Source organism: Haliotis cracherodii, unplaced genomic scaffold (assembly GCF_022045235.1).
Source record: "Haliotis cracherodii isolate W230 unplaced genomic scaffold, xgHalCrac1.p SCAF_4, whole genome shotgun sequence".
Taxonomy (NCBI): domain Eukaryota; kingdom Metazoa; phylum Mollusca; class Gastropoda; order Lepetellida; family Haliotidae; genus Haliotis; species Haliotis cracherodii.
This window is the reverse complement of record NW_027266297.1, coordinates 5,344,431-5,371,489: the sequence shown is the minus strand read 5'-3', so window position 1 is coordinate 5,371,489 and position 27,059 is coordinate 5,344,431. Positions and strand designations below refer to the sequence as shown.

Here is a 27,059-nt window from a genome sequence, read left to right as displayed (position 1 = left end):
TGACACCCTGCTATGGTTTGACCACAGTATTTAACATGAGTATGTTACAGTCACTGGAATGAGACGTTTCTACTGTGAGTTTGGATATATGTGTCATATTATAGCCCTACTAGTAGTAGTACTTAATGAAACTTCTTATACATACAGATATGATACTTGATAGACATTTACACAGTGTTTACATGATATAGAGCATGCTACAGTAAGATTTACCATGTTTACAGACACAAAGCATGTATACTCTCAGGTTTTCCATTGGATTCTTCTTGAAAGTGTTTAAATGGCTAGCTTTTCCCTGAGCATGTAAGCATGGTAATTAAAACAGAGCAATGTTGTTTATTTTCAGATCGCCTCTATTTTGCAACCTTGCGAGTGAAGCCAAAGTCTACAGCCCATACTCATTACTTCTGCATAGATGAAGAACTTGTGTATGAAAAGTGAGTACATATCATATTATCAAGTTGAACATTCTGTGCCTGGTGGTGAAACGTCCGAGTAGATTTATTTGTATACCTAGTACCTACTAACATGACTAAACAAGGGGTGCTGGAAATGCCGAATCACATTGAAGAATGGCATCGTCATCTCTGTTGGGACAAGAAGTAGCCTCTTCCCAAAATTTAATAATCTCTAACTAGTCCTCCGCCCATGCCAAGAAAATATTCCTTCTGTCTTGTAAGTTCAGCCAGGGATAGACCCCATTGGTCAAATCCGACCAGTTGGCACCTTATTTTGGACTAGTAGTTCATGTGAAAGAGCTAGATTTTGGGAGAAATCTACAATCACCAATGGTCGTGTCTATCTGTCAGCTAATCATTGGCTAATAATAGTCATTGTGTTAATATGTGATGACCTGATGACTGGAGTCTTTGCTACTAGTAATAATTGGCTGGTAATGATAGTTATGCGTGTGACAATGAAAGGGTTAGATCTAGATCTCTGCGGCATTGACACATTATTGTAATAATTAATGCTTAGAAAACTGGATATCGTGGGCCCTAGGGCGTATTACATACTTGTGATGTCTAACTCGTGTTACACAATTACTTTCCATTAAAAGCTTATTCCAGGTTTTAAGATAGTAAGTTCAGCTTTCTTTCAACATGTTCAATATACTTCAACATGGGGGAAGGGGTCAGACATTGCATGCTTTTGCAGTTGGGGGTGTGTGAGGTTTATGGCAGTATTTACCCAAAACCTACTTGGTAGCCAGGTGTGCAGAAGCTATGCCAGTTTTTTAAAAGTGTTGATTTAGCTTTGATTATTTACTTCAGTAATCACGAATGCACAGAATTTACCTTAATTTCATACTGTGAGAAGAAATATATTTTACAGCATTCTTACAAATGTCTTATGTAGTCTTGCATATCCCCGTGTGGAAGTGTTTTCGGATGCTGACCTTGTTATGTCACTCATAACGTAAACAACTGTAAAACATCTCACTCACCTATTACTGATTGGTTGGCGGAAGACGGGGTATTCCAGTCAATGTACAGTGTCCAAGTTTAGTCATAATACCAAAGAAATACAGAGTTAGCTTTAAGAAAAGTTTAAAGAACCTTCTCAACATGGAAATTAAGTTTTTAACAAATTTACATTGTGATCAGTCAGTGTAGATCAATTTTATTCTTCTTCGTTATTGTGGTATGGGCGTCAAAACTCTGAATGCTTCCGAACTAGTGTTAAAGAAGCATTTTGTTCAGCTGACCGCGAAAGTGCTTCCAGGTGATACCTTGATGATGTCACATGCCTCGTTATAGCGCGAGAAATTGCAGTAAACATGTCCGTCCAAAAAACATGACATCCGAAAACGTATGATCCGACGATAGTTCATGTGTTTTTTATTTTTGAACAGCATTCATATTTACTACATGCCCCACAATATTCAGGGATGTGAAATCTCTGCGGAAACGTGGAAAATCACATTTTTTAGAACAGTAGTCCTCGGGAAAAAATCATCTTCCACGTAAGAATATAATCAAAGATTTAAAAAAGGGCAGGAGTATCATTGAGCCCAGAAAGGGAGAGTTTGCTTTACTCCCGGAATCAGCAGATTCGAGTGGTTCTCTGACCTTTAAATCAGGTTATGGTAGAACATAATTTTGTTATGGGTTTTGCATAATGATCTGAAGTTACTTCAGTTTTGCTTGTTTAATATGTACATTCAGAATGGCCAGTGAATTCCTTGTGCAAGAACAGTAGTGTGGCTTCATCATAATGGTTTAAATCCAGATGCAAAAAATATGAACCTCTGTTCCTAACCCTTTTGATAATGAGTTGTACAACTACTGCAGGTCTGTTTGTGATGATATGCATGTTCTTCCTTCCAGTTTCTATGCAGACTTTGGACCCTTGAATTTAGCCCTTCTCTACAGATACTGTTGTAAAGTGAACAAGAAGTTAAAGGTGAGATTACTGTTGCCATCTTTGCTAAAAAAATATCTAAAATATATTGAATGCTCAAAGAAACTAATAAAACCCAAACCAGTCTGTGCCCAAAAGTCTATGAGCCAGCCCCTCTGTAGTCAGGGGACCCGTGAAGATGTGGGGTTGAATAGGCCTTCAGCGACTAACAGGATCGGGTGTCAGGCTCACTGACTTGGTTGATGCATGTCATCGTATCCCAATTGCGTGGATCAACGAGCATGATGTCAATCACTGGATTGTCTGGTCCATACACAATTATTTGCAGACCGCCGTCATATAGCTGGAATATTGCTGAGTATGGTATTAAACAAGAAACAAAAAAACTGTAGTCGGGGACTTATCTTGGATTTTTCACTAAGTGCCCCTGGCAGGCAAATTGCGAAAAAGCAATATTTTGATTTTTCAATGCAAACTTATAAAAAGAAGCCTCAAAACCTGTTCCTATTTGTTGGTCCTGTTATCAATAAATACAGATTACTTCTTCAAAGCCATAAAAATAGTTATTTGTTATATATAATAATACATAATCACTGTTACATGAATTGGGAAATCTTTCGTTCCCAATTGGGAATTCGTTGTAACGTTTTTGCTGCAGACTTGTGGCTGAATATTGGCCTCTGAGCACGTCTAGATAAAATACCTGGTAATATCATTATTTTCAGTTCATTTTCATGTTATCATATTTGGTACTTCATCAGCTGAAATTACTAGACCTAACAGAAGTTTACTTGATGCTGACTTTGGACAAGTGACTAAAGTCACAGACTGCAATGTGTATGATAACTTATTAGAAAATACTGAATGGTTCAAAACATCCCCATGAGCCCTGGAGTCAGATTGAACAGACAGTTGGCTGGTTTGTTACTGGGTAAATACACTGACAACCCAGTGAACCCACACTGACATTGCTGCAGGAGACGACGAATGTTTAGGTCCTTTGCATGTTTACTTCCTCCCAGACTGATGTGATTCAGAATGACTGTTGCAGAACTGTCGAACAGGTTTATATGGTCTGTTTGCTTTAATATGGTGACAAAAGCAGGCTATCATCAAACATTTGCTCGGTACTTTTATGGGACCTACCTCTTTCTTTTATCACTGTTTATGACTCAGTATGAGTTGTTGGTTGATACTGATACTATTGAGATATTGTCACTGTTATTCATGTACCTGTGCATTTAGTATTTATTAACTGTCAGTGATGTTCTTGAAACAAAAGGTACCAGACATTTTCATGCTTTTCACGCATTCACTGATATCATTACCAATTTGAAAACTATGTGTTGTACTGGGACATTGTGGATAGCAATCAGTCAATGCCATTGCAAAAGAACCCACCTGAAACACTAACAGGTTTATCTAGGTTCTCTTTTAACTCTTTCAATCTGAAGGTCGTGATGACTCCTAATGATAATTAAATACATTTGAGGCAAAAAACTTCTTAACTGATTAAGCATCTGATAGTGTGGGCCGTGTTAAAAAAGCCTGTTTCCAGTGAGGCATACACAGCCAGTGATAGCAGATATTATACTTTCCGAATATGTTGTATAACATTTGTGTTTACTTGAAGCAAAATGTGCTTCTTTTGCACATACGGATAGACAGTGAATAGATGCAAATAGTTTACATTGTGGTTTTCAAACACGTCTGGCTGTTTGAATCATTAAATTTATCCGCCTGATCAGTTGTAGATTGCATAGAGTTTCCTAATTCAATTGACATCTGTATTCTGGTAGTTCAAGTTGTCAAATTGTCAATGGTTTTCTTCAAATGATATTGAAATCCCCACCTTGACAGGCTTCTGAGCATGTGCAGTGTTATGACGTCAGTAAATGTCTTGGACATCAAGTTTGGGACCTCCATGTTCATGTCTTGGACCCTAAAAATATTTTAATGAGAATAAATCGCACTATATGTTTGAAGAATGAAAGTAAGGGACCCTTCATAGCAATGAGGGGGCACGGGTGGCCCAGGTGGCCCAGTCGTCTAAGGGTCCGCAATTTGCTGTGCAGAGCTGCGTCCCTTGGCTGTGCCAGAGTCTATGATCGTGGGTTCTAATCCCGGTTTGCCCCGATTATGTTTCTAGGTATGTCAGCACCATAGGAGTGCTCGTCGGTTTCACCAAAGTTGTAACCGTCTGAGAGCTGCATCTCTTCGGGTTTTCGTCCCACATTAGGTCGACACGCTGTGATATAACAGGAATACTGTTCAAAGCGGCGTTAAACACAGCTCACTCACTCATCATAACAATGATAATCCATATATTGTAATTAAATTAAGATTTATGGAGTCCCAAGATTCACTCTCGCTTTTGTTGTTAAACAACCGTTGGATAACTGAATATGATACTTGGTGACATCTACAATTTTTATTAAGTTACTATTGCAACACTATAACACCTTACACTATAAACATGGGCTGGAACGACAGCCTAATGCTGCTTGACTACAAGTCTAATCACCTCAGTAAATCTGAAATCTTGAAATAATGGCATTGTTTCTCTTATTCTTTCGCAGATTAACCCCCCAAATGAGTTTACAGTATCACATTTGTAGAAGAACATGTACTTTATTAGCAAGATATAAGTGAGTCTTTGCCATTGCTGTTACAAGCTCTACTATTTTGATATGGCCCATGTATGAAAAGTTAATTGCATGTACATGGTGTAAGATAGCCTGGCAGGTTGCCCAGTTCCACAGTTGGCAAGATTCTGGTGTTGACCCATGTCACCAACATGAGTCACAGCCCCGGGTATACATATCCCAGTGTTTGAAATTAAGTTGGGTTGTGAGCTTCTTGGTGTTTCTGTCTGTTTCAGCAGTGTTTCAGATTTGTCCATTTTCTAGGACACAGACTGGCTGTCAACCCAAATCTCTGAGATTTAAAATTTCTTTTTAATGATATTGAAGAATGTTCCCCCCAAAAATGATAAATCATAAAAATGTCTTGATGCCTTTTGTCTTGCAAATCACACGTTTGTTATTTTATTTGAAACTATGGACCCCTTTTTTATCAACTTTTAACCTTAGGTCGGACAATCACCAAGATCGCCCTTTTACTTTCAGGCTTCATTTTGAGTACTGTGCAGTTTGAAAAATGATATTAGGACATTTTCAAGATTTTTTTCAATGTTTTATAGGACATTCTCCTACACCATGTGTACTGTTACCAAAATTTAAAAAAAAATCTTTGGGGCATAATACAGGGTTGGAATACGGTTGGTCCATGGTCTAGAAGCTGATCTGATTTGAAAATTTGCTATATTAAAATGCCATTTCACTGTTTTCCCCAGGTAGAATCTAAAGATTTCCTAAAACATTCATGACACAAAAAAAATGTTAAATGAAAACATTCATGCAGAGAGATCATAAGGGCTGGAAGTCCGGGATGGAATAGGTCTTCAACAACCCATGCTTGCTGTATGTAAAAGGCAACTATGCTTGTCATAAGAGGTGACTAACAGGATCGGGAGGTCAGGCTCGCTGACTTGGTTGATAAATGTCATTGTATCGCAAATGCGTGGATTGATGCTAATGATGTCAATCACTGGATTGTCTGGTCCAGACTTGATTATTTACAGACAGGCGTCACATAGCTGGAATATTGCTGAGTGCAGCGTTAAACAAGAAACAAACAACTACAGCTCACAGAGTAGACCACTAGGCCATAGACAACTAGCCCATAGCTCATGTCAGATTAGACCAGAGCTGTAGGGCTTGCATGTAAGGTACACATATTTTATATTTTCACAAAAGGTTGTCCTTCCTGAGTTTCAGTCATTTACTCAGAGAAGTGATTAGAGGCCAGGTTTAATACCTAAGTTTGAGATCACTTTAACATAGGAAATAATAGGACATTTTACTTCAAAGAAAGCTTTTTATTTATTGGCTTGTAAATTTGTCTTTACTTTTGATGTGAAGAATCCAATGCAAAGGTTCTCTTTTTCGTGTAAGAATACTGACATTTAAGGTTAATCTGTATGACTTATCATGCTGATAAAAAAAGCCATCATGGCAAGTTACCATTGCATGTGGCAGTCTCTGAAACCACTGGTTGACTAGTTTGGCTCTTAATGCAGTGGTGTAAAAGTGCAAGTTGGGAGCACTACCCCAAATGTATGTATGATGCAGTCAGGAGCAATAACCACATTTACCTATAGCCCAATGTTGCTGATATATCGGAAATAAAAATAAGATTTTCTCCATCTGAATATGAATGGTAGTTAACATGATTGATTGGTTTGATACTTGTATGACTTAAAAAGAGTTCCTGAAAATGAACATTGTGCTTGATATACTATTTGTGTAGCTTACACACACATATATATATATAATTTATTCGTATTTATTAATAGTTAAAAAGAAACGTCAAGTATAGAATACATTAGATATTCTGAAAGAAACTGTTTGATTGCAAAGGGTTGCCGTTTGTAGTTGTATCATGGTAGTGGACTGACCACATATAGGTCAAGTCAGCCATGGTTCACAGCAGAACTTAGCACTGAACATGAAAATTTGAAATTGGAAAACCCATATATCTGTTAGTTATAATCAGAAACAAGAAAAGTCTGTTACCATGTTTACCCGTTTGCCTATTCTATGTTCAAAAATTGAGGGGGGTCCTAAAGTCCTTGAGGTCTTCACCTATAGAACTTGAATCTAGGGGCCCTCTAAATCTTCAGCTTCAAGTGTTTTGTCATACCAAGGTTAGCCATTTTAGTCATATCCAACTTGTCCACAGATAATTTTGGTCAAGTGGCTTATGTTAAATAAAGTTCCAGATTTGTGAAGGGAACAAGTAGATTTTCAGTGGTCGTGGACTATCGGACTAAGTGGCCATGTCTAACCCTGCATAACTGTGATATATGTAATATGTTGACTAGCTGATACAACTTTCTCCACCTGGCCAATCTGCTTGCAGCAGTTACAGTCCAAACCGGACCTCAGTGCCCTGTTGACACAGGACTTTATAGAAGTATATTGACACAGCACTCTTATGGCTTACTGCCTGTGTTGACCTTGTTGCCCAAGAACCGTAACAGAACATTGGGCTGTAGAGGGAATACGCCACTATCTCAGTCTGTCTTTGAATTATATGAAGCTCAGGTTGTCAGATGAGTGCATGTGGCATTATGAACACAAAATAAAAAAATGTGGTCTTGGTTATGTCTGGAAAGAATAACATTACCTTTTCAAGAGGGAATGTGCTGATTAATACACTTTTGAAATTGATTGCAACTGAAGTGTTGCTGTCAAACTTGTTGGCTGTTTTTTAAATAAACATAATGTCTGGCTTTTTTAGGTTTCTACACAAAACTATGCTCACTTGTGAAACTGGAGAAATATAAAACAGAGAATGTATTCATTATTCAACTGAGACAAGAAAACAAGAGAATCACATAAGGATTATTTTGACATTTATCATGTTGAACATGTTCAACAGCCAGGATTTTAAATGTCTGTAAATAATAACTATTTTGAAAGACGGTATGAATATGCTAGAAACTAGAAATGAGAGACAATCATATATTCCCAAGAAATCAGACGTCTGGTAGGGTCATAAAAAATAATACACATATTGGAGGAGTGTCATGAAACAATGGACATTTAATGTTATAATATAAAGTGCTTTTGCATTTTTTCTTTTCGGGGAGAGATATGGTTATGAACAAATGTACAAGTACATGGCAGGGGGCAGTCACCCAAGATTATTAGGGGGAAGGGTCATTATATTTTCAGTACATGAGCACATCAAAAACCTTGACGCCCACCTTACTGTAATAAATGACCTTTCCCTTAAAGATATGAATATGTAAGTTAAAACTTAAATGCATCATTTCAGTCCCCAGTCCCCCTGAAGCCTGAGTCTAGTTCATTTGCTCTGTCATGATAGCATGTTAGTTAGATCAAGGTATAACTATCCTCAATACATCATACCAAGGAAGACAAGTTCGGGCTGGAGACCTTAAAGGATCTGCCATCATATAGCTGGGATATTGCTGAGTGTGGCGTTAAAAACAAACCAACCTTAAAGGATCTTAAGATCTTGTTCCTGATTTGAACACCAACCAGCATGTTTTACCTTCTCTACAATAGATTGATTAGTAGTGGTTTTATGGGGTGATAGTAATCATGGTTATAAGCAGGTTTGTACTCTATATCTGTTATGTTGTTGTATTTTTTCTTTTCAGTCATTCTCCCTCGCCAAGAAGAAGATTGTACACTACACAAGCTTTGATGCCAGGAAGAGAGCCAATGCAGCATTTCTCATTGCATCTTATGCTGTAAGTAATAAATAACCAGTTGTAATAACTGGGATTACTTTGGTGCAAACTCATGAAGATTCGGGTTAGAATTGGCTTCAACAACACACAACAGGTGACTAACAGGATTGTCTGGTCAAGACTCGATTATTTACAGACCACCATCATACAGCTGGAATATTGCTGAGTGTGGCGTAAGACAACAAGCAAACAAAACTTTGGTACATGATTTTGTGATATCTGATTTCTTTGGTCAATCTTGCATTGATAAAGAATCTAACATAACAACAATCTCATTTCGATTTTACGGTTGCAAAATAGTTCTACATCTCACCACTGAGCTCTTGGTAATCTGCAGATTTGGGTAAAATACTAAATAAATCACCATTACCTAAATAATTTTGAGTTGGTGGCGTACAAATATGCACATGGTAAATTTTGAAAACCCCAAAGTATATCATCAACACTCTGCGGAACTACCCAATGCATGTGCATGCATGTCACTATGTCAGTGCAATAATCTTGAACATGGGATCAAATCCCATTTCACCCACCTCTTCAAGACTTGTAACTCTATTGTCTTGTGTGAGATCGTGATCATATTAGTTACGAGAATATGTAAAGTTGTAAAATTTGCGTCTTGATAGTGTTCATAGACAAATGATGACAGTGGGACATACTTGATTAATGTTATATTTTAAAAAAAAAGTTAGTATCCATGGAGAATCTAAGAAAGATGTAGGTATCCAAAAACCCATGTTTGTCATATGAGGCTACTAAATGGATCGGATGTTCAGACTCGGTGACTTGGCTGATTGCATGGGTTCGTATCCCAGTTGCCTGTATCGATACTCTAGCCAACCACTGGATTGTGTAGTCCGGAATCAATAACTGTTTACGGACCGCTGGAACATTGCCAACATAGTTTTAGCAAAATATAATTGCATTACTATTTATAGAAATTGCATCACCATTCTCAAAAGTCCCATTATTCTGACACGCACAGGATTTTCTCCCATGCAGACATTTTTCCAGGGTACCCCTGTATTAATTATAAAGTATGGGTGTTAACCGTTACATATAAACATAATGTAGATAAAGCTTGATAGACAGCAAAGAAAATTGCCACAAGTTCACACTGCCACAGAGCTCCAGAAAAGCTTTTGGTTTTGGGGGTATTTTACCCTGGGGTATGATTTTGATAGGGTGTCTGCAATTTTTGGGGGTATTCAAATTTTTCTTGACTTTTGGCCAGTATAACTTGAAAACATGTTTTGTAACAATCCCTGTAAATCTTTTGAAACTAAATAAATAGTGGTAATCAGTATACCTGTCTGCGTGTGGCTCCCTTTCCGTGAAGCTGTTTTTGTTTGCAAAACCTAGCATTGAAATTGAAAGAAAGGCCCTGTTTGTGTAATCACCATTCAGCAACTGTTTAACATGTTTAAGATACATGGACCAGGCAGCAATGTTTTTTTCCCTTTGAATCTTTTGGCATTTGAGTTTGTTAGTAGCTCCAGCTTTTCTGAATTTAAATGTCGTTAGGTGAATTTTGCGATCGTCTGATACACAATGACTTTATCTAACAGTTGTAATATATGTAATTTATTTCAATAGTGTATTTATTGTTTTTGTTTTATTCTGGAATTTGTATGCTAGGATTTGTTTTGTCTGCATATTTCAGTTTTTTTCTTGCATATTTTACGCAAATCGGCAGCTAATCTCGAACCCTGTGCCCAGTAGTAAATGTATCATAAGGACAAGTTGAAATTTGCTATTTTCCAATGATTTTCTATGTTATCATTATAAGCACTAGTGTACTGAAAATGTTACTTCGTATCGCTGATAGAGGAAGTAAAGGATTATTGGCTTCATTAGATACAGATGTAGTAGATTTCATTCAAACACTTATTTCCCAGCCTTACAATCAATATTCCACACACTCAAATATCAGGAAGTGAACTCCAACTTGTCAACAGATCAATTCAGACAAGTTGTTTATTTAACATACTGGTAACTAGATTAGGATTTGGGGGGAACATGTTTTTGACTGGCAGTTGTTGGTTCAACTCTTGCTGAATTAACTGTATTTTCTCTTCCAGAGCCGAGAGCATATATTTAAGAATATATATGATCAACTCATTTCTTTCTTGTCCCCCTCACAGCTCTTGCAGCCTGTACTCATCTCATTTTCAGTTCTAGGCTGAAATAAGAAAGAAAATTGAAGTTTTCTCAAAATTAGAAGGTTCACTTGTCCAATTATTTTTATTTATCCTCATAGATATCTATGTTTCAGGCATGATATGTTAGTCTAATTACACTGTTATGAAAAAGATTAGGCAACATCTATTTTCACAGGGTTTAGTAACCATGGCAACAGACTTTGTTTTCTCTGCTCTCTTTGACTGTTTCTGGTACATTCTATATGCACATGATATATCTTGACAAAATGTAGCATCATGACACTCAAGTTGATGCCAATCAGGGAACCTGATACTTGTCTGTGGCTGGTTGTCTGCGATTAGACTGTCCCAGGTGACATAATCAGCTGGCTTCATGTATCCTACAAGGATTTACATTCATTGGCAGACACAGGACTGAAATCAAACTGAAAACAACACTGTCATAAATACCCATTATCATGATTATGATTCATAAGCTTGGTTTTATGAATACTTGACTTTCTGTATATGACCTTTTGAATTTGTTCAGTTCCTATATTTGAACCCTGTGTATGAAGTATTACCGTATTCGACGTAATAAGCGCCTGAAAGTTGAAAGTTAAATTTTGTGGTTTATGCTGACAGCCTGAAATGTTTAAATACGACAGATATATTTTTCAAGAAATTAATTGCCCATAATTAGGGGTGCATATAACACATGAGTGTGTATTATATGCGAATAAATAAGTCTTGTGTACATTGATCATTTGGAAGAGGTGCTAATCGGGTTTGCTCACAAGCCAATATATTGGTAAATATGGCTGTGGGCGATTGCTAGAGCGAGGCGCTTGTTACGTAATATACGCTAATAACATTTATGACCTGGGTGGCGTTGTACAAAACAACCTTACCGCTACGACTGTTGTAAGTCTATGTTAAGGTATGAGAGTTACGATCACCTTAGCACTAAGATTGCTTTGTACAACGGCACCGTGAACTATGTTCCAGCGGTTTGTAAAATTACATTGTCTTGATGAATTGGGATTGACTACAAAATGTTTATCACAACATTTTTGTTGTTTTTATCATCAACTGTTGCACATTTCACATTTTCCATCATAGACCATGGCTGTTTGTGTTTCAGCAGGAGGTACATAGAGGTTATCACGCGAGTGTGTTTGGGGATGGTAAATATCCCGCATTAGGAATAAACATTGTATTTAGCGAGCCTTGGCGATCTAAATACATTGTGTTTATTCCTAATACAGGATATTTACCATCCCTAAACACACAAGCGTGATAACCTCTTTATCATATAATGTCATTCTTCAATTCTGTGCTTGAAAATCGCTTCCCCTCACTCACAAACATTACCTAAACATTGCGAGTTTTCCTGGAATGCGCGCATTAATATTTATTACGTCACAGGGTAAGTGTTGTGTCAGTCGGACAGTGACAGTAGCCAATATAGTTCAAACTGAAATCTGTTTCTTATACAGTGGCGAAGCAACATATACGCAAAACATCAATTGTTTTAACTTGCCTTTCGCGACGATCCATCGGTCTGTCCGCTAGAGTAACTGTCCTTTGTCAAAGGGAAGCTACTCTAACCCTAGTCTATGAGACATCACGGCCAGTGATTGTTCACAGTCGGCCTGTTCTGTCATAACGTTAAGAAGTATAGTCAGATGTATACACAGCGCCAAAACGAAACAAGGTAACAATTCATACATATTTCGCCTAAACCCAACTATTTTTATTTGTGGAAAAGGTTTCAAGCCGCAGAGGTCTACAAGCACAGATATGGCTACTGATCCCGCTTGGCTAGGCCTAGTGCCCTCGCAAAATTGTTTCGAAATTTATATCTCCAAAGTTGCCCAAACTTATAAAATTCCTTAGTTACGTCGCAGTTCGACACTGACTTTCAGTATATAAGACTGTTTTTTTAAATAATTGTATCAATTATCCCTGTAGTTTATCCAGATTCACGATGGTTAATTCTGACTCAATCGCCGAATGACAAGTGCGACTCCATGTTTGTTTATAAACACTGAAAGTAGTCCCTACTTGACCTTTGATATTTGCATCTCTATCCGCACATGCCCCCAACGGATATTGTTTTTATCCGTTGGCTTTATCCTGCCGAGAAACCTACCCATTATATGATAAATGTAGACATCATTTTGAAGTTTTGCCCTTATATTTGTTATTTGCATGAACATAAGGACACTTGGCATGCTGAGAAAAAATGCTCTTGTTGTTTTCTTTGCCTCTTTGTTATTGATTAAGGATGAGAGTCTTATTTGATATTTAGAAGTTGGATATAAGTAATACAAGGAACTATTAAGTATTATGGACTGTGTGTGTATGATAAAGAAGTTGTTATCCATAATATTCCATGTCATTATTAATGATTGGTGATTAATCTTTAATATTTTTCCTTTTCCAACATTATGTTATACACAATCATATTGCAGATAATATACCTGAAGAAGACACCCGAGGAGGCTTACCGGCCACTTGTTGCAGGGTCCAACCCACCATTCCTACCGTTCAGGTGAGCTATTGGAAACAAGATTGAAAACAGCATCAAATCTTTCAGTGTCATTTTTGGTAGTGGGACAATGCTCTGATGCACACTGAAGCATTGGTGGATCACGTTTTTTAACTTCTTGATAAAAGTATAAGGTCACAGTTGCACGCAAACTAAGTAAAAAGTATAGATTTTTACTTTAAATGTTTGCTTTAGTAAGTTTCAAACCAAACACTTATTGTGTTGGAAAAACATAAATATTTTCATCCATTGTGCTATACACTGCTGAATGTATTTGGCCATCCTGTCTCTGAAAAAAAGATCGCTTACGCACCACAGATATGAGCACATGCACGTCTAGTGATACATTTAGGATTGAGATACGTATCGCATCTCACAGTTGGTGTTTTGTCCCAGCACAAGTCTCTTCTAAAAAAATTTATAATTAATTTAATTCATTTTTCTGTTTCACACTTTTGCAACAAGTTTTAGTATTAGAAAGGGATTTTGTTTGAGATTGTCACTATAAAAGTAGTGAGAAGAGAGAGCCACAATCATCTAGCGAGGGCCTGGGGGAAAATTAATATGATTTGATCATAGAAAAATAGAAATAGTGATATTTGTGTAATTTTCATCATGTTTTTCATGTTTATGTTAATGTATTTTCATAATTGGGCATTACCGGGAGGGTCATGAAATTAAGGAATTGACTTGTTAAATACATCATGTTTGAAATAAATGCACCTAGGCTACACAACATCAGAAATTGTAGAGGAATTGAGATAAGTAATTATCAAGTTTCTCCATTTCATCATGTCGTGTATAATATTCATTCTATTTTTGTAGATTTGCTGTTTTCACAATGATATATTTGTATTATTTTTCGTGGAAGTTGTTATATATGACAATGTTTACTCCAGGCACGGAAATTTGATACTGTTTTCCCACACTGCGTAGGAAAGCACAATTTGGCCAAGGGCTTACTGTCAAGGACATGTCAGTAGTGATAGATACACCACTACGCCAGATATCTGCGCTGTACCTTGAGCTTGTAAACACCACTGGCTGCTGCTAAGTGTAACGCCATGATATAACCCCACATCACTAACAGCTGCCTTCAACATCTGCTTCACAGCAGTTAGCCATGTAGTATTCTACAATAGTAACCTGCTGGCAGGGAGCCAGGTGTTATGGTTGTAAGTGGGTCAAGGTGGGAGTGGCACATTCCTCCTGTACCTACAGTTGGTGATGGGTCCTGTTCAGTGTTGACACATAAGCTCAGCATCTGTGACCTGATTAGTTTATCTTACATCCTTGTTGTATACACTGATGTCTGAATACCTTTCTGCTTGGTTGATAAGAGGCAGGCGTAGTCGCTACTCTGCATTCATTTCATGTGTTACACTACATAAGCATTGTATAATCCTATGATCTCCCAACTTCAGCAAGGATGTCAAAGCGTCCTTGTCATTATTCTAATATTAAGAGTTTAAGATTTATAGGTCTCTGGATTCATAATCAATAGGAGCAAACCTCACAAGACCCCCTTAATTTTGAACACTGTTCGGGCTTCAAATTCACTGATTCGGAACATAGAGAAGAGTTCAAATGCACTTTTCTTGAATAGTTTTTAGTGCTATTTATAGTATTTGCGCCACTGGTGTCATGTATATCAGGAATTTCAAGCCTCGCTGCACCTCATGTTGTCCCTGACTCACCTCACCATAAGACCTTGATGCACCACTGGTTTTGTGTTGTTAATTTGATTTTGGTTAAGTCAATCAGTAAACTGATAACATTCGAAGAGTTTCTTCATCATGTTCATTACACTGAATAAGCACAACATAGACAGACATGTCCTGGTGGAGAAATATATTGTTTATGTGGAGTAAAATTTCAACTTCCTTATTTTTTAACTGGCACAATTGCTTTCATTTTCACAGCACTCGCCACACTCACTACCATTAGAAAAATACATTTTACATTGTCCAAAGCATATTTTTATCATATACCATGTGGGAAATTTGCTTTGGCCAGAGCCTTAGTATTCCCAGCTGGTAATAAGCTTATAATGATCCTGATGATCATCATGCATGATGAAATTAATATGGAACACATCTCCATTCAGCATTTCCTGGCCTCACACAATGTTGACTCACTCATCAGCTGATAGAGGCTGTTAATTATACCACTGCTAAGTATGTGTATATCCTGCATATCAGATGGGTGCTGTTAGTGGCAACAGGTGGCTAAATCATGGAAATGATGATCATGTAATCAGCCACAGGATTTATTCTCTATTCTCCTCGCTACTAGGTGGGGATAATGTGTCATATGGCCATAATAACTTTGTGAGGGTCAGTTGAAGTAGTCCTAAATTCACCATGAGTATACTCTGTATCAACAATCAAGAAAATCAATAGTTTTTTAACTTAAGCGAAGTACTCAAATGTTAAAATATTTAAATTCAGGAGACTCTATAATCAAGTACTGTAGCAGCAGCATTCTTGAAAGACCCCAGGACCCACTTTGCTTCAAACACTTTCACTTAATGTTACCCTTCACAATTACAAGACAGTGAGTAACAGAGCTCCACATAACTTTTTGAGCAATTTAGTTTTTTTACTCTAGGGTTTCTCTTTTAATTGGGATATTACATTTTTCATTGGGTAACCAATTTTTTTTCACTCATCTATTCATCACTCTATTAGTTTTTTCCCAAAATTAGTAAACATTTAAGAATTTAAAAAAAATGAAATAATGTTTTACATGGATAAAACTGTTGTAAATATATAGACTTGTCTTGGAAAGGAAATTAACTTGTAATTGTGTTTCTGAAAGTAGCTCCTGTGTACCCTTGCTGATAACTTCATTGGCTGTTTATGTGAACTGTTTTTATACAATTGAGTTTTTCATTTTATACATTCAATTCTGTACGCAAGTTAATTAAAAGTAATTGGGTTTTGAATATTTTGGGGGCGTTTTTTACGCAAATACGCTGCTTATCTGTAGCTCTGGCAGCCTTAGAAACTAACATGCAAATTTCTTCTAGTCCTTATGATACCTTTAGTATTGGGCAGTTTGGCAAGGACTACAGGCCTAGTGCCAATTTCTAATGTGTGTATACTATTGTAGGCTGCTGTCAACATGGTCAGTTACTGGTCAGTTATATTACGCCTAGATATTAGCACACTGCCTGGGATGTGTAAGTTACCAGCTGATAGTACCAACCACTGAACTGTGTGGCACTGGTTCTATTCCACAAGAAGGAGCAATTGTACATCAACATTGATCTATGATTGCTGCAATCACTTTGTGGGACAGGTCCCAAGGCTAGTACCCCTTACATTTGTCCTCATCTATACCTGTTCAGGGTTCACTCTAGGAATTTTCTGACATGGGCTTCACAAGCATTACCAGGCTGGTTGCATGCCCCCAGTGTGGTGTGTGATACGTAGTGGTATCTAATAGCAGTGTTGGACATTAATGGGAATCCAGCGGTCCACAGTGTTTGAAATTAATGACCAAAGAGGGGGTTTCTCGTCATTACCCTGATGTTGTACAGTAAGGTAAATATTTACAAATAGATTAATATGCAGGGATAATTCTAGGGTGGGGCCTTGTGCTTTAACTAATTTTAGCCCCAATTTTCAAACACAATGGGGCACTTTAACATTGTGCTGTATGGGCGTACCTCTAGAATATTTGAAATTTTCCCATAAATGTCCGCAGTCAGAAAATTCCTAGAGTGAAACCTGAACAGGTATAGATGAGGACAAAAGTAAGGGGGTACTAGACCTGGCACCCCATTCAGTAATATGTAACACTTACGTGAGGTTCATTGTTCAATCAGTTCAGGTTGGATTGCATCTTATTGCATCATTACTGCATCAATATCCCTCAAACAATGAGAGTGTCCAAATAACTACATTGACATTCTCCTTAGTATTGTCAGAAAAAGAATACATCAGATCATCTGAAATATGTAAACAGCAGGTTAAGGAAAGGTTATACTGCCATGCAACATTTCAGTTATTGAACTGGAATTACATATATCTAGGTAAGATCAGGTGGACACACAGTTAGGCTGGTGGCACGCTAGTTTGTAATGTTATATGTTACCATTGTAATGATAATCCTCCTACTGTTGTGATCTGCAGTCGTAGCGAGTGCAGTCAGTATATATATAATGCTGATCACAATCACCTGTTGACAGCTGAGTCAAGTGTGACGCTACCACAATATGTCTTATGCAGTTGGTAATCTGAATCTGCTTGCAAGCCTTTGACCGATTGATCCATGTCTTTCCAAGCACCTGTTGGGTGACTGGCTGATCAAAGATACTTGGCATCTTACTTCTCTTGCACTGTGACTATAGTTGGGGCTTCAAATTTTGTTCAATTATTATCAACAATTTGTTTTACATCGCTATTATTTTATCAAAATATATGGAAAGACACAAAAAACTGGTGGATGTAATGTAAATGTCACTCTATGCACCATAAAAACCATAAAATGTTGCCGCTTATCGGCAACTCATGAAGAGATCCTCCCTGGAAGAGAACCAGCCTATTCGGTGCATAGGTTGAGGTTATATGTCCAACATTGAATAATTTTACATATTGTCGGCAATCTTTTCCTATTTCCCTAGTGGCTGAGCCTGAACTTGGTGTTTAGGCCCGGAACAATAAACTTTAATCAGAAGTTTGACCAAATAACGTGAAATATGTAAATTCATAAGCCTTTGTGCCACCTGTTGCAACATTTGCTATTTGAAACACAGGACTTGTTGTTGACTAAATGTTCACAATTACAATTGTTATGTTAAAAAGGATACATTTTGGGTATACTTAGGTTTCAAATCCTTCATCATAAAATGTAGACTCTAGACACACACACACACACACACACACACACACACACACACACCACACACACACACACACACCACACACACACCACACACACACACACACACACACACACACACACACACACACACACACACACACACACACACACACACACACACGAAATTGATGTGTGTGACAGATAAATGTATGGTGTGCCTGCAAGCAGCCTTTCTATATGGGCCACAGGTGCCATATGGACAATTGCAATGGATGTACAAGTGACACTGCCGTAGACTTTGTCATCATGGTATCCACACAGATTAGCCAGCTGACTTTATGAATGTTTACAAGACAGTTACGGGCCAGTCAGTTACAGGGTTAGAACTAAATTCTACAGCGTTCCTAGCCCTGGTAAAGGTAAAGTGCCCATGTGATGTTAAAACAGTGGGGTGACTGGGAAGTTTGTACCAGCCCCTTGTACTAGGCCCTGCTAGGGTAAGGTCTAACCCTGCAGTTGGCTACATTTGTAATGATGATGATCATGATGATTATTGTTGTTTTGTGTTGTAGGGATGCGTCTTTTGGGGCTTGTACCTACAACCTCACCCTCCTTGACTGTCTTCATGGACTGAGCAAGGTAAACGTATTCTCAATTACTTGCTGTGCTTTAACAATTGTTCCGAATAATTGAGATCACTAAGAATGGTTATTAGTATATCACCATATGTTTTTTAAATATATTTGCAATCCTAAAACATGTAGAAGCAAGCTTCAATTTTTATGTTGTGTCCTTTGCCATCAGACTTTTTGTGCTCATTCAGAGTATCGCTCGTTGCACTTTTAGATTTGACTTACAGGTAAATAATTGATTGGATAAATGAGGTCACTGATATTAATAATTCATGCAGCAGTTATGTGGTAACTTTCAGTATTGCGATGTAAGGTTTGTAATGCATATAATGATTTGACCTTTGCAAAGAAATATGTCGACCTGAATTTTGTCTCAGATTCTTGTAATCAATTAATTGTGCTTCTTATTAGCAGCTGTTAAGACTTGTAAAAAAGATGTTTTTACTAAATTCTCTCTTAGGACAACATGGACAAGTGGCTTAACTTACAAATTGTAATTTTATTTCAAATTTCAAAAAAATATTGGCATGACTATTATTTTGTTGAAATGATTTCACACTGTTGATTAATTGAAGTCCGACTGAACTGAATTTCAATGCTGCTTGTTATCTAATGCTTCCTACTGTTTTTTCAGGCTCTAGCTAATGGTTTTTTCAACTTTGACACTTTTGATGTCGATGAGTATGAGCACTATGAGGTGAGTAATGGATGATGTCACTTCTGTCGTCGTTTATTTTAGCGGAAAATGGAAATGTTATTATTGTTAATGGAAGATTTGCCTGTTTCCCACCATTGATACAACAAAAGGCCACGTCAAGCATATGGGAATTGCAGTTTGGTTTATTCCATTCATTTAAATGCTTCGGCATGTGTAGTCCTGTATCAACGTATCGGAATTGTGTTCATTGATGCTCACTGTCAGTCACTGGATTGTCTGGTCAGACTTAACTATGTACAGTGCGCTGTTACGTAGCTGGAATATTGCTGAGTTGCGTTAAACAACAGACAGTCAATTAACAAGATCTCTGCCCAGTTCAACATAGTACACCTTAAGAATAAAATAAGAATGATATGCCAAGACGGGAGGGGTCCAAACTTTCAAAATTCTTCTCAGATAATTTTGCGGTCTACAACGTACATTTGGCTTTCAAAAAGGGTGGATCCGGAGACCCCCCCCCCCTCTCTGGATCCGTCTATGACTGAGAATAACAGATGTATTGTTACTGTTATGAAGATTATTTGGAAATGTTAATGATTGATTTCAGTATATGCCAAGAAAGTGGGTGGTAGATTTATGACAAAACATCTCCCTAATTTGCCGACAAAATTCCTTTGACAGTTTTATAATTACACCCTATTTTCTTCCATATTGATTGAGCAGCCATCAGTGCTGGGATGACTTGCTGGAGTAGTGGCCCCTTTTTCAATTTTAGTGTTGACCATTTCTTTCAGAAAGTAGAAAATGGTGATTTCAACTGGATCATGCCAGGGAAGTACCTGGCATTCTGTGGACCTCACCCCAAGTCTAAAATAGAAAATGGTATGCTGTGTCGAAAACAAAGCACCATGTGAATGTCCTAACTAGCAATGCACAGTTTCACTACAATTGACAGCTTGTCTGCAACATCACAGAACATGTAGAATACATTTTTGAAAATACAACAAATATGATGGAATCATTGAAATGATAGCCTTCCAAGTCATTTTTGAAGAAAAGTTTGATGAAACTTTAATGAAATGTTTGTGTTGTTCAAACAGTTGTATTTTGTAAGGAAATAAGTGTTCCCGGTTGTGGTTTATGTTAGCAAGCTATGTCTGTGGCTCTGGTACGTCCTCAAAGATTCAACTAATTGATACACAGGCTGTCCCACATGGATATCTTACTGTCTAGTCTGTAACTAAGGTTTATATACTTTTAAAAGAACTGGGGTACTGTACTTGCTGCACAGAATGTTCACTCTAAAGAAAGGAAAATTAGAGAGAGAAAAACAACCTGAAAAGCATTATTTGCTGCGCGAATAGCTTACCTCTGTTGCATGATTGCCGTAATCCTGTATTTTGGCTGTCATCACTCCATAAAAAGGTTCAGATTTTCAAGAGAAGTCCTCTTTACTGTCAGCTATCTGTAATCAGTCGTTCGGACAATACTCACTACCACTTCAATACCACTGCACAGTGCTCTTGCGCATTCCAAAGATGGGAAACCTCACTTCTTTTCAATTACAAATATCAACATAAATGCAGATAATGTTTGAGGTGGGTGGGAGGTAATATTCTTAGAATTATTAACAATGGCACCTATTGTTTGATTTTTATACTGATCCATGCAAACTTAAATGCTGACCTATTTGGAGGTAAAATTGTCCTTGATCCATGTGACCCTTCAAACAGGATATTGCTATTAAGTCATATTTCTGGTTAATTTAGGCTCATGCTGCTAGCATTACATAATCAGATCCAGCATTTTGTTTCATGATGGGCAGTATGGTAACACTTGTAGGAGTAACTATCACACCAGGATTTACAAAAGAGAGGTCCAGGGGACAGGCAATACGAAGGTTCTTTAAAGTAACAAAATGGTGTAGTGCACTGTACGTTTTGATGATTGCTTAAGAGCCTTGAATGAATCAATGATTATGTGGACAGTGGTCATGTTTGATGGATGAAATGACATTACCCCATAACTGCTCTAGATGCGCTGTACATGCTGTAGGTACACTGAATATTGTTGGGGAAATATGATGCTTTAATACCTTGTACTAGTGAATCATGACAATACAATTTACTCCTGAAAGAAACTTGGTTAAAGTAAAGGCGCAGACAGCTGAGATGTCGTGGTGGGACAGAGATCCATGTTCTCTGAAAAACAGGAATGGTTTTGATGCATGTCAACTAATGATGGTCCACTGACCTATGCACCTTGAGATGTTGATGCATGTCTTTACTAACCAGGATGTAGAAGGGCCAGACATAGCTCGTATTCATGTGTGATCCCGCCCCTGCCGGGCTGTGTCCAGCCACGCACTAATCCTCGTCTTGTCTCACTCTCCTTCCCCCATCCAGCGGGTAGAAAACGGCGACCTTAACTGGATCGTTCCTGGCAAGTTCCTCGCGTTTAGCGGACCGCATCCAAAGAGTCGTCTAGATTATGGTATGGTTGACAGCGTGTAGATAACACTAGTGATGGTAGTGTATTTTAATTTTTGGAAGTGTTTTTTTTATTTTCTTCGTTTGGTTGAGCATGTTTCATGTTTTCATCATTGATATGTATACATGTATTGTTTGTAATTTGATGGAATAATGTGCAAGGCATGAGGAATAAGGCAGATCATCCTTCATTTTGATGTTGACGAATCATAGATTTCTAGGTAAATAACCACCCTTGGACAAGAAAGTTTTTGGGTTTATCAACAGTGATTGTCTAGTTAATCCTGGAAGAGTTACTTCCCTTTAGCAAAGCATTTGCTCTTAAGGATAGTACTCATATTTTGATTTGTTAGAGGCATATGTCTTCAATGTTCAATTGATTTTAAGGATTAATTTGTTTTGAATTTCTTTCAATAATGTTGCTTGCTGTAGATCTTATAACAGCATTCAATCACTCATCAACCCATTATTTATATTTAAGTGTGACGTTGCATACAAAATTATTAACATTACTAAACACAAACGTTATGGAACAAGGATCTATTTGATGGTGACCACACCCTCTTATCAAGCTAATGTTACAGAACTGATTAGAAATGTGTCCTCTCTATTTCCTATGTTTCGAAGACAGAACAGTGGTATTAATTATGTGAAGAAATAGTAAAAATGTAAACAAGCTCTTCATCAAAGGGTGAATGAAGGCATGATTTAGCCATCATCTCATGAGCCATTTGTAACAAGATAACTACCATCTACATCATCATGAAAGAGGTTTGTTACCAGCATGTGTGTAACGTGTCACATCCCAGGGATTTCAGGGTTCAGGGGTAGGAGGGTAACGTGACAGGGAGTTCATTCTTAGTGAGTAGGAGGTTAAAGGGACAGGGAGTTCATTGTTTGTGAGTAGGAGGGTAACAGGACAGTGTTCATTGTTTATGAGTAGGAGGGTAACAGGATGGGGTTCATTGTTTGTGTGTAGGAGGGTAAAGGGACGTGTTCATTGTTTGTGAGTAGGAGGGTAACGGGACGGGAAGTTAATTCTTTGTGAGTAGGAGGGTAACGGGATGGAGTTCATTGCAAGTAGGAGGATAATGGGACAGAGAGCTCATTAATTGTGAGTAGAAGAGTAACGGGACGGAGTTCATTCTTTGTGGGAAGGAGGGTAACAGGACGGAGTTCATTCTTTGTGGGAAGGAGGGTAACAGGACGGAGTTCATTGCAAGTAGGAGGGTAACAGGACGGAGTTCATTGTGAGTGGGAGGGTAACGGGACGGGGAGATCATTGTGAGTAGGAGGGTAACAGGATGGTGTTCATTGTTTGTGAGTAGGAGGGTAATGGGACAGTGTTCATTGTTTGTGAGTAGGAGGGTAATGGGACAGTGTTCATTGTTTGTGAGTAGGAAGGTAACGGGATGGTGTTCATTGTTTGTGAGTAGGAGGGTAACAGGATGGTGTTCATTGTTTGTGAGTAGGAGGGTAACGGGACAGTGTTCATTGTTTGTGAGTAGGAGGGTAACAGGATGGTGTTCATTGTTTGTGAGTAGGAGGGTAACGGGACAGTGTTCATTGTTTGTGAGTAGGAGGGTAACGGGATGGTGTTCATTGTTTGTGAGTAGGAGGGTAACGGGACAGTGTTCATTGTTTGTGAGTGGGAGGGTAACAGGACGGTGTTCATTGTTTGTGAGTAGGAGGGTAACGGGAGAGTGTTCATTGTTTGTGAGTAGGAGGGTAACAGGACGGTGTTCATTGTTTGTGAGAAGGAGGGTAACGGGACAGAGTTCATTCTTTGTGGGAAGGAGGGTAACAGACCAGAGTTCATTGTGAGTGGGAGGGTAACGGGAAGGGGAGATCATTGTGAGTAGGAGGATAACGGGACAGAGTTCATTGTTTGTGGGTTGGAGGGTAACGGGACAAGCCATCATGGTATGCTTTAATCCGGGCAATCCTCTTCCTTTGCTTTGTCCTCCTCTTTGCTTTTCCCATGAATGCCTTGCTTTTCCCATGAATGCCTTGCTTATGCCATCTCTGAAACTAACCAGAAGCCTAAAGCATGTATGCCTTTGCTATATGATCTTGTTTTGGCCATATTCATGTTTTGCATGTTTTTAAGTTGTGTCATAAGTTGCCAGCTCGGTTTTGCATTGAGTATATTGACCATGCTTTTATATAATTTGGTTTCCTTATTCTATTATATTTTGATTTACCGACCAGTGCTATTGTTTCTTTGTGTAAATTTTGAAGTTATAAGGTGTTACATCTTTGTTTATTCAATATCTGACATTATAAGATGTGTTTTAATTTGCCAATTGTTATGGAGTTGATTAGGACTGTATGGTAATATGCCAGGTATTCAACATCTTCATCGTAGGGAATTATAATATATACTGCTCAAAAGAACCATCCTATTCTTTCATATTACTATAGTTAATCTGTAATGCTGTGGCAGATAAGCCATAGTAATATGAAAGAATCAGGTAGTGCTTAACTTCTTTTGAGTAATATATAACATTATAAGGTTCGGGATCCAGATGCAACAAAGGCATTACCATGATTAACAATGAAAGCAAGGAATTGTCGCCTGATTCTAAAACTAATTAAAATAATGTTTGATTTATTTATTGAACTTTCATCCTTAGTTCTTTAGACAAGACACTATTTTTTACTCTTTTCAGGTTACCCTTTGCATGCACCTGAAGCATACTTCCCTTACTTTCGGAAACACAACGTGACAACGATAGTTCGGCTCAATAAGAAGATCTATGATGCCAGACGCTTCACAGATGCTGGCTTTGATCACTACGATCTTTTCTTCATCGATGGCAGCGTTCCAAGCGACAGCATCGTCAGACAGTTCCTTGAGTTGTCTGAGAACACTGATGGGGGTATTGCAGTACATTGTAAAGGTAGCCTACATGTTTTGCTGTGTTCTGTATAGAATAATATAAAGTTAGATTTCACTGATACATATGTGAAGCCTTTATCAATAATTGTGGACAGTCTACGATATATGGTCCACACACACCACACAATACCCCATGCATTTGGAACCCGTTCGTATTTTAAACATACCTCACATTAAAGCTATTGTTAGTTGTCATCTGACAACACTTTAAATGCTTTTGAGTCATCTTATTCATATTCTGTTGATATTCAGGGCTAAAACCCTTACTTCAAGAAAGATGGTTCACTATTTGTCTAGTTACAGTAAAAGTATGTGCAGCTTCTTTTTAGATAATTCTAACTTGAAATGTCAAGTATACATAGTAAGGGTGGGACGATACACCAACTCCGATATGTATCACGATACTTGCATTTTCTCTTATCTGTGGTGCACTGGCACACTGATGATTTACAGTTGGCAGTGAGAAGTATGGCACAACAAATGAAAATAGTTATGTTTTCACTTTTAACTTGCTCTGCTGATTAGTGTTTAGTGGAACAGTTATTAAATCAAACATTTACTTGTATCGAGAAGTAAACAATCGCGATACATCGGTGTATCGTCCCACCACCAATACATAGTGCATGCAGACTGTGATGATGGTTGTTACATTGCTGGCTGCATCACCACCCCCATCACTCCCTCCCCATGATGTTGCAGCTGGCCTGGGGCGGACGGGTTCGTTGATATGTTGCTACATGATGAAGCACTACAAGTTCACAGCGGCGGAGGCCATTGGCTGGAACAGGATATCGCGGCCTGGGTCCGTCATCGGGCCGCAGCAGAACTTCCTAGAAGAGTGAGTCCTTAGTTTCAAGCACCTGTTAAGCTTGAAAAAAATAAGAGAATTGGTTCTCAGGCAATGACTTTTGAAAATATAGTGCAGGATGGCATTTTTTTTTTTTTTTTTTTTTTTTTTTTTTTTTTTTGGGTTGTTCAAACTAGAATGTAACCAAATAAACATTGAAAGGGCCTCCCTACATCAACAAGCATATAAACTCCTATTGCCACCATTACCATAACATGAGATACACAGTAAAGCAGTGCGCATGTAAAGGGAAGTAACTGTGTTTTATATGGGATCGCATTGTTTTTAAGTATTAGGATTATTTTTTTTTTTGAAAATTGAAACAAAATCAAAACATGCAGCAGACTTTCTGATGATGCATGCGGCGCCTGAGAACCAAAACTATTATTTTTTTTACCCTTTCTTAACTCTTACGGATGTTTAGATCCTTGGTTGTTCATTGCCGATGCGATGTAAAATTTAACTTAACTCCTTGGTTGTTCATGAGAGATTCATGACACAGGTAGCTGTTGATACTGGTCACTACTTTCCAAGCACTGATACAGCTTTATTTGTATGGAGGGATGCATTTTGTTATTTAGAAAGTCTTGTTGTGCAGTGCACTGTAGTCGTATAATATATCACCAAATTGGAAAGTTAGTTGGTAATACATTTACACAATTTGTAAATGTTTAGTGTTTATTTAGATCTTGTATTTAAACATTCTCTTTTTTAAAAATGAAGTAGAATAAGTAACACTTTAAGTGAAGGGTCATCAAAATTGAAATGTTGAAATTGTAAAGTTCTTGACCACTGCTTGAATGCTGTGTTCCAAGGTTGATATATATCAAGTTATCACAAAAGTAGTTCTGAAATGGTTTTTGTTCACCATTATGTGAGTTTGAATAAAATGATCTGTAATCCCTGTTGATCCTGATGTGGTTTGTACCCGGAATTCACCATACAATTGCAACACAAGTGCCTGTCTCCAGATAACTCTTTGAGCAATTTATTTTTTTCTCTAGGGTTTCTATTTTAATTATGTTATTACATTTTTCATTGGGTAACCAATATTTTTTCACTCATCTATTCATCACTCTATAAGTTTTTGCCAAAATTAGTGAACATTTTAAGATTTAAAAAAAAATAAATAATGTTTTAGATGGATATAACTGTTGTAAATATATAGGCTTGACTTGGAAAGTAAATTAGCTCATAATTGTGTTTCGGAAATTAGCTCCTTTGTACACATGCTGAAAAAGCTTCATTGGGTATTTACACGTGCCTTTTTTTTACATTTGAGTTTTTCATTTAATG

At 37.7% G+C, this 27,059-nt stretch overlaps 1 protein-coding gene across 5 annotated transcripts in view; it reads left to right on the top strand.

Annotated features, from left to right (window-relative positions):
* The window catches only part of LOC139478215 (dual specificity protein phosphatase CDC14AB-like), a 41,968-nt gene that overhangs the window by 1,516 nt on the left and 13,393 nt on the right, over positions 1 to 27,059 (top strand). For 4 of the 5 annotated variants that reach the window (XM_071260606.1, XM_071260605.1, XM_071260604.1 and 1 more), the window contains exons 2-10: positions 347 to 437; positions 2,331 to 2,406; positions 8,618 to 8,710; positions 13,329 to 13,408; positions 18,808 to 18,874; positions 19,502 to 19,564; positions 20,320 to 20,407; positions 24,687 to 24,917; positions 25,616 to 25,754. In XM_071260606.1, the coding sequence (XP_071116707.1) occupies positions 347 to 437; positions 2,331 to 2,406; positions 8,618 to 8,710; positions 13,329 to 13,408; positions 18,808 to 18,874; positions 19,502 to 19,564; positions 20,320 to 20,407; positions 24,687 to 24,917; positions 25,616 to 25,754 (928 nt within the window). Of the gene's footprint in view, positions 1 to 346; positions 438 to 2,330; positions 2,407 to 8,617; positions 8,711 to 13,328; positions 13,409 to 18,807; positions 18,875 to 19,501; positions 19,565 to 20,319; positions 20,408 to 21,930; positions 22,019 to 24,686; positions 24,918 to 25,615; positions 25,755 to 27,059 lie in introns of all 5 variants that reach the window. The other variant, XM_071260603.1, reaches the window with a different exon arrangement.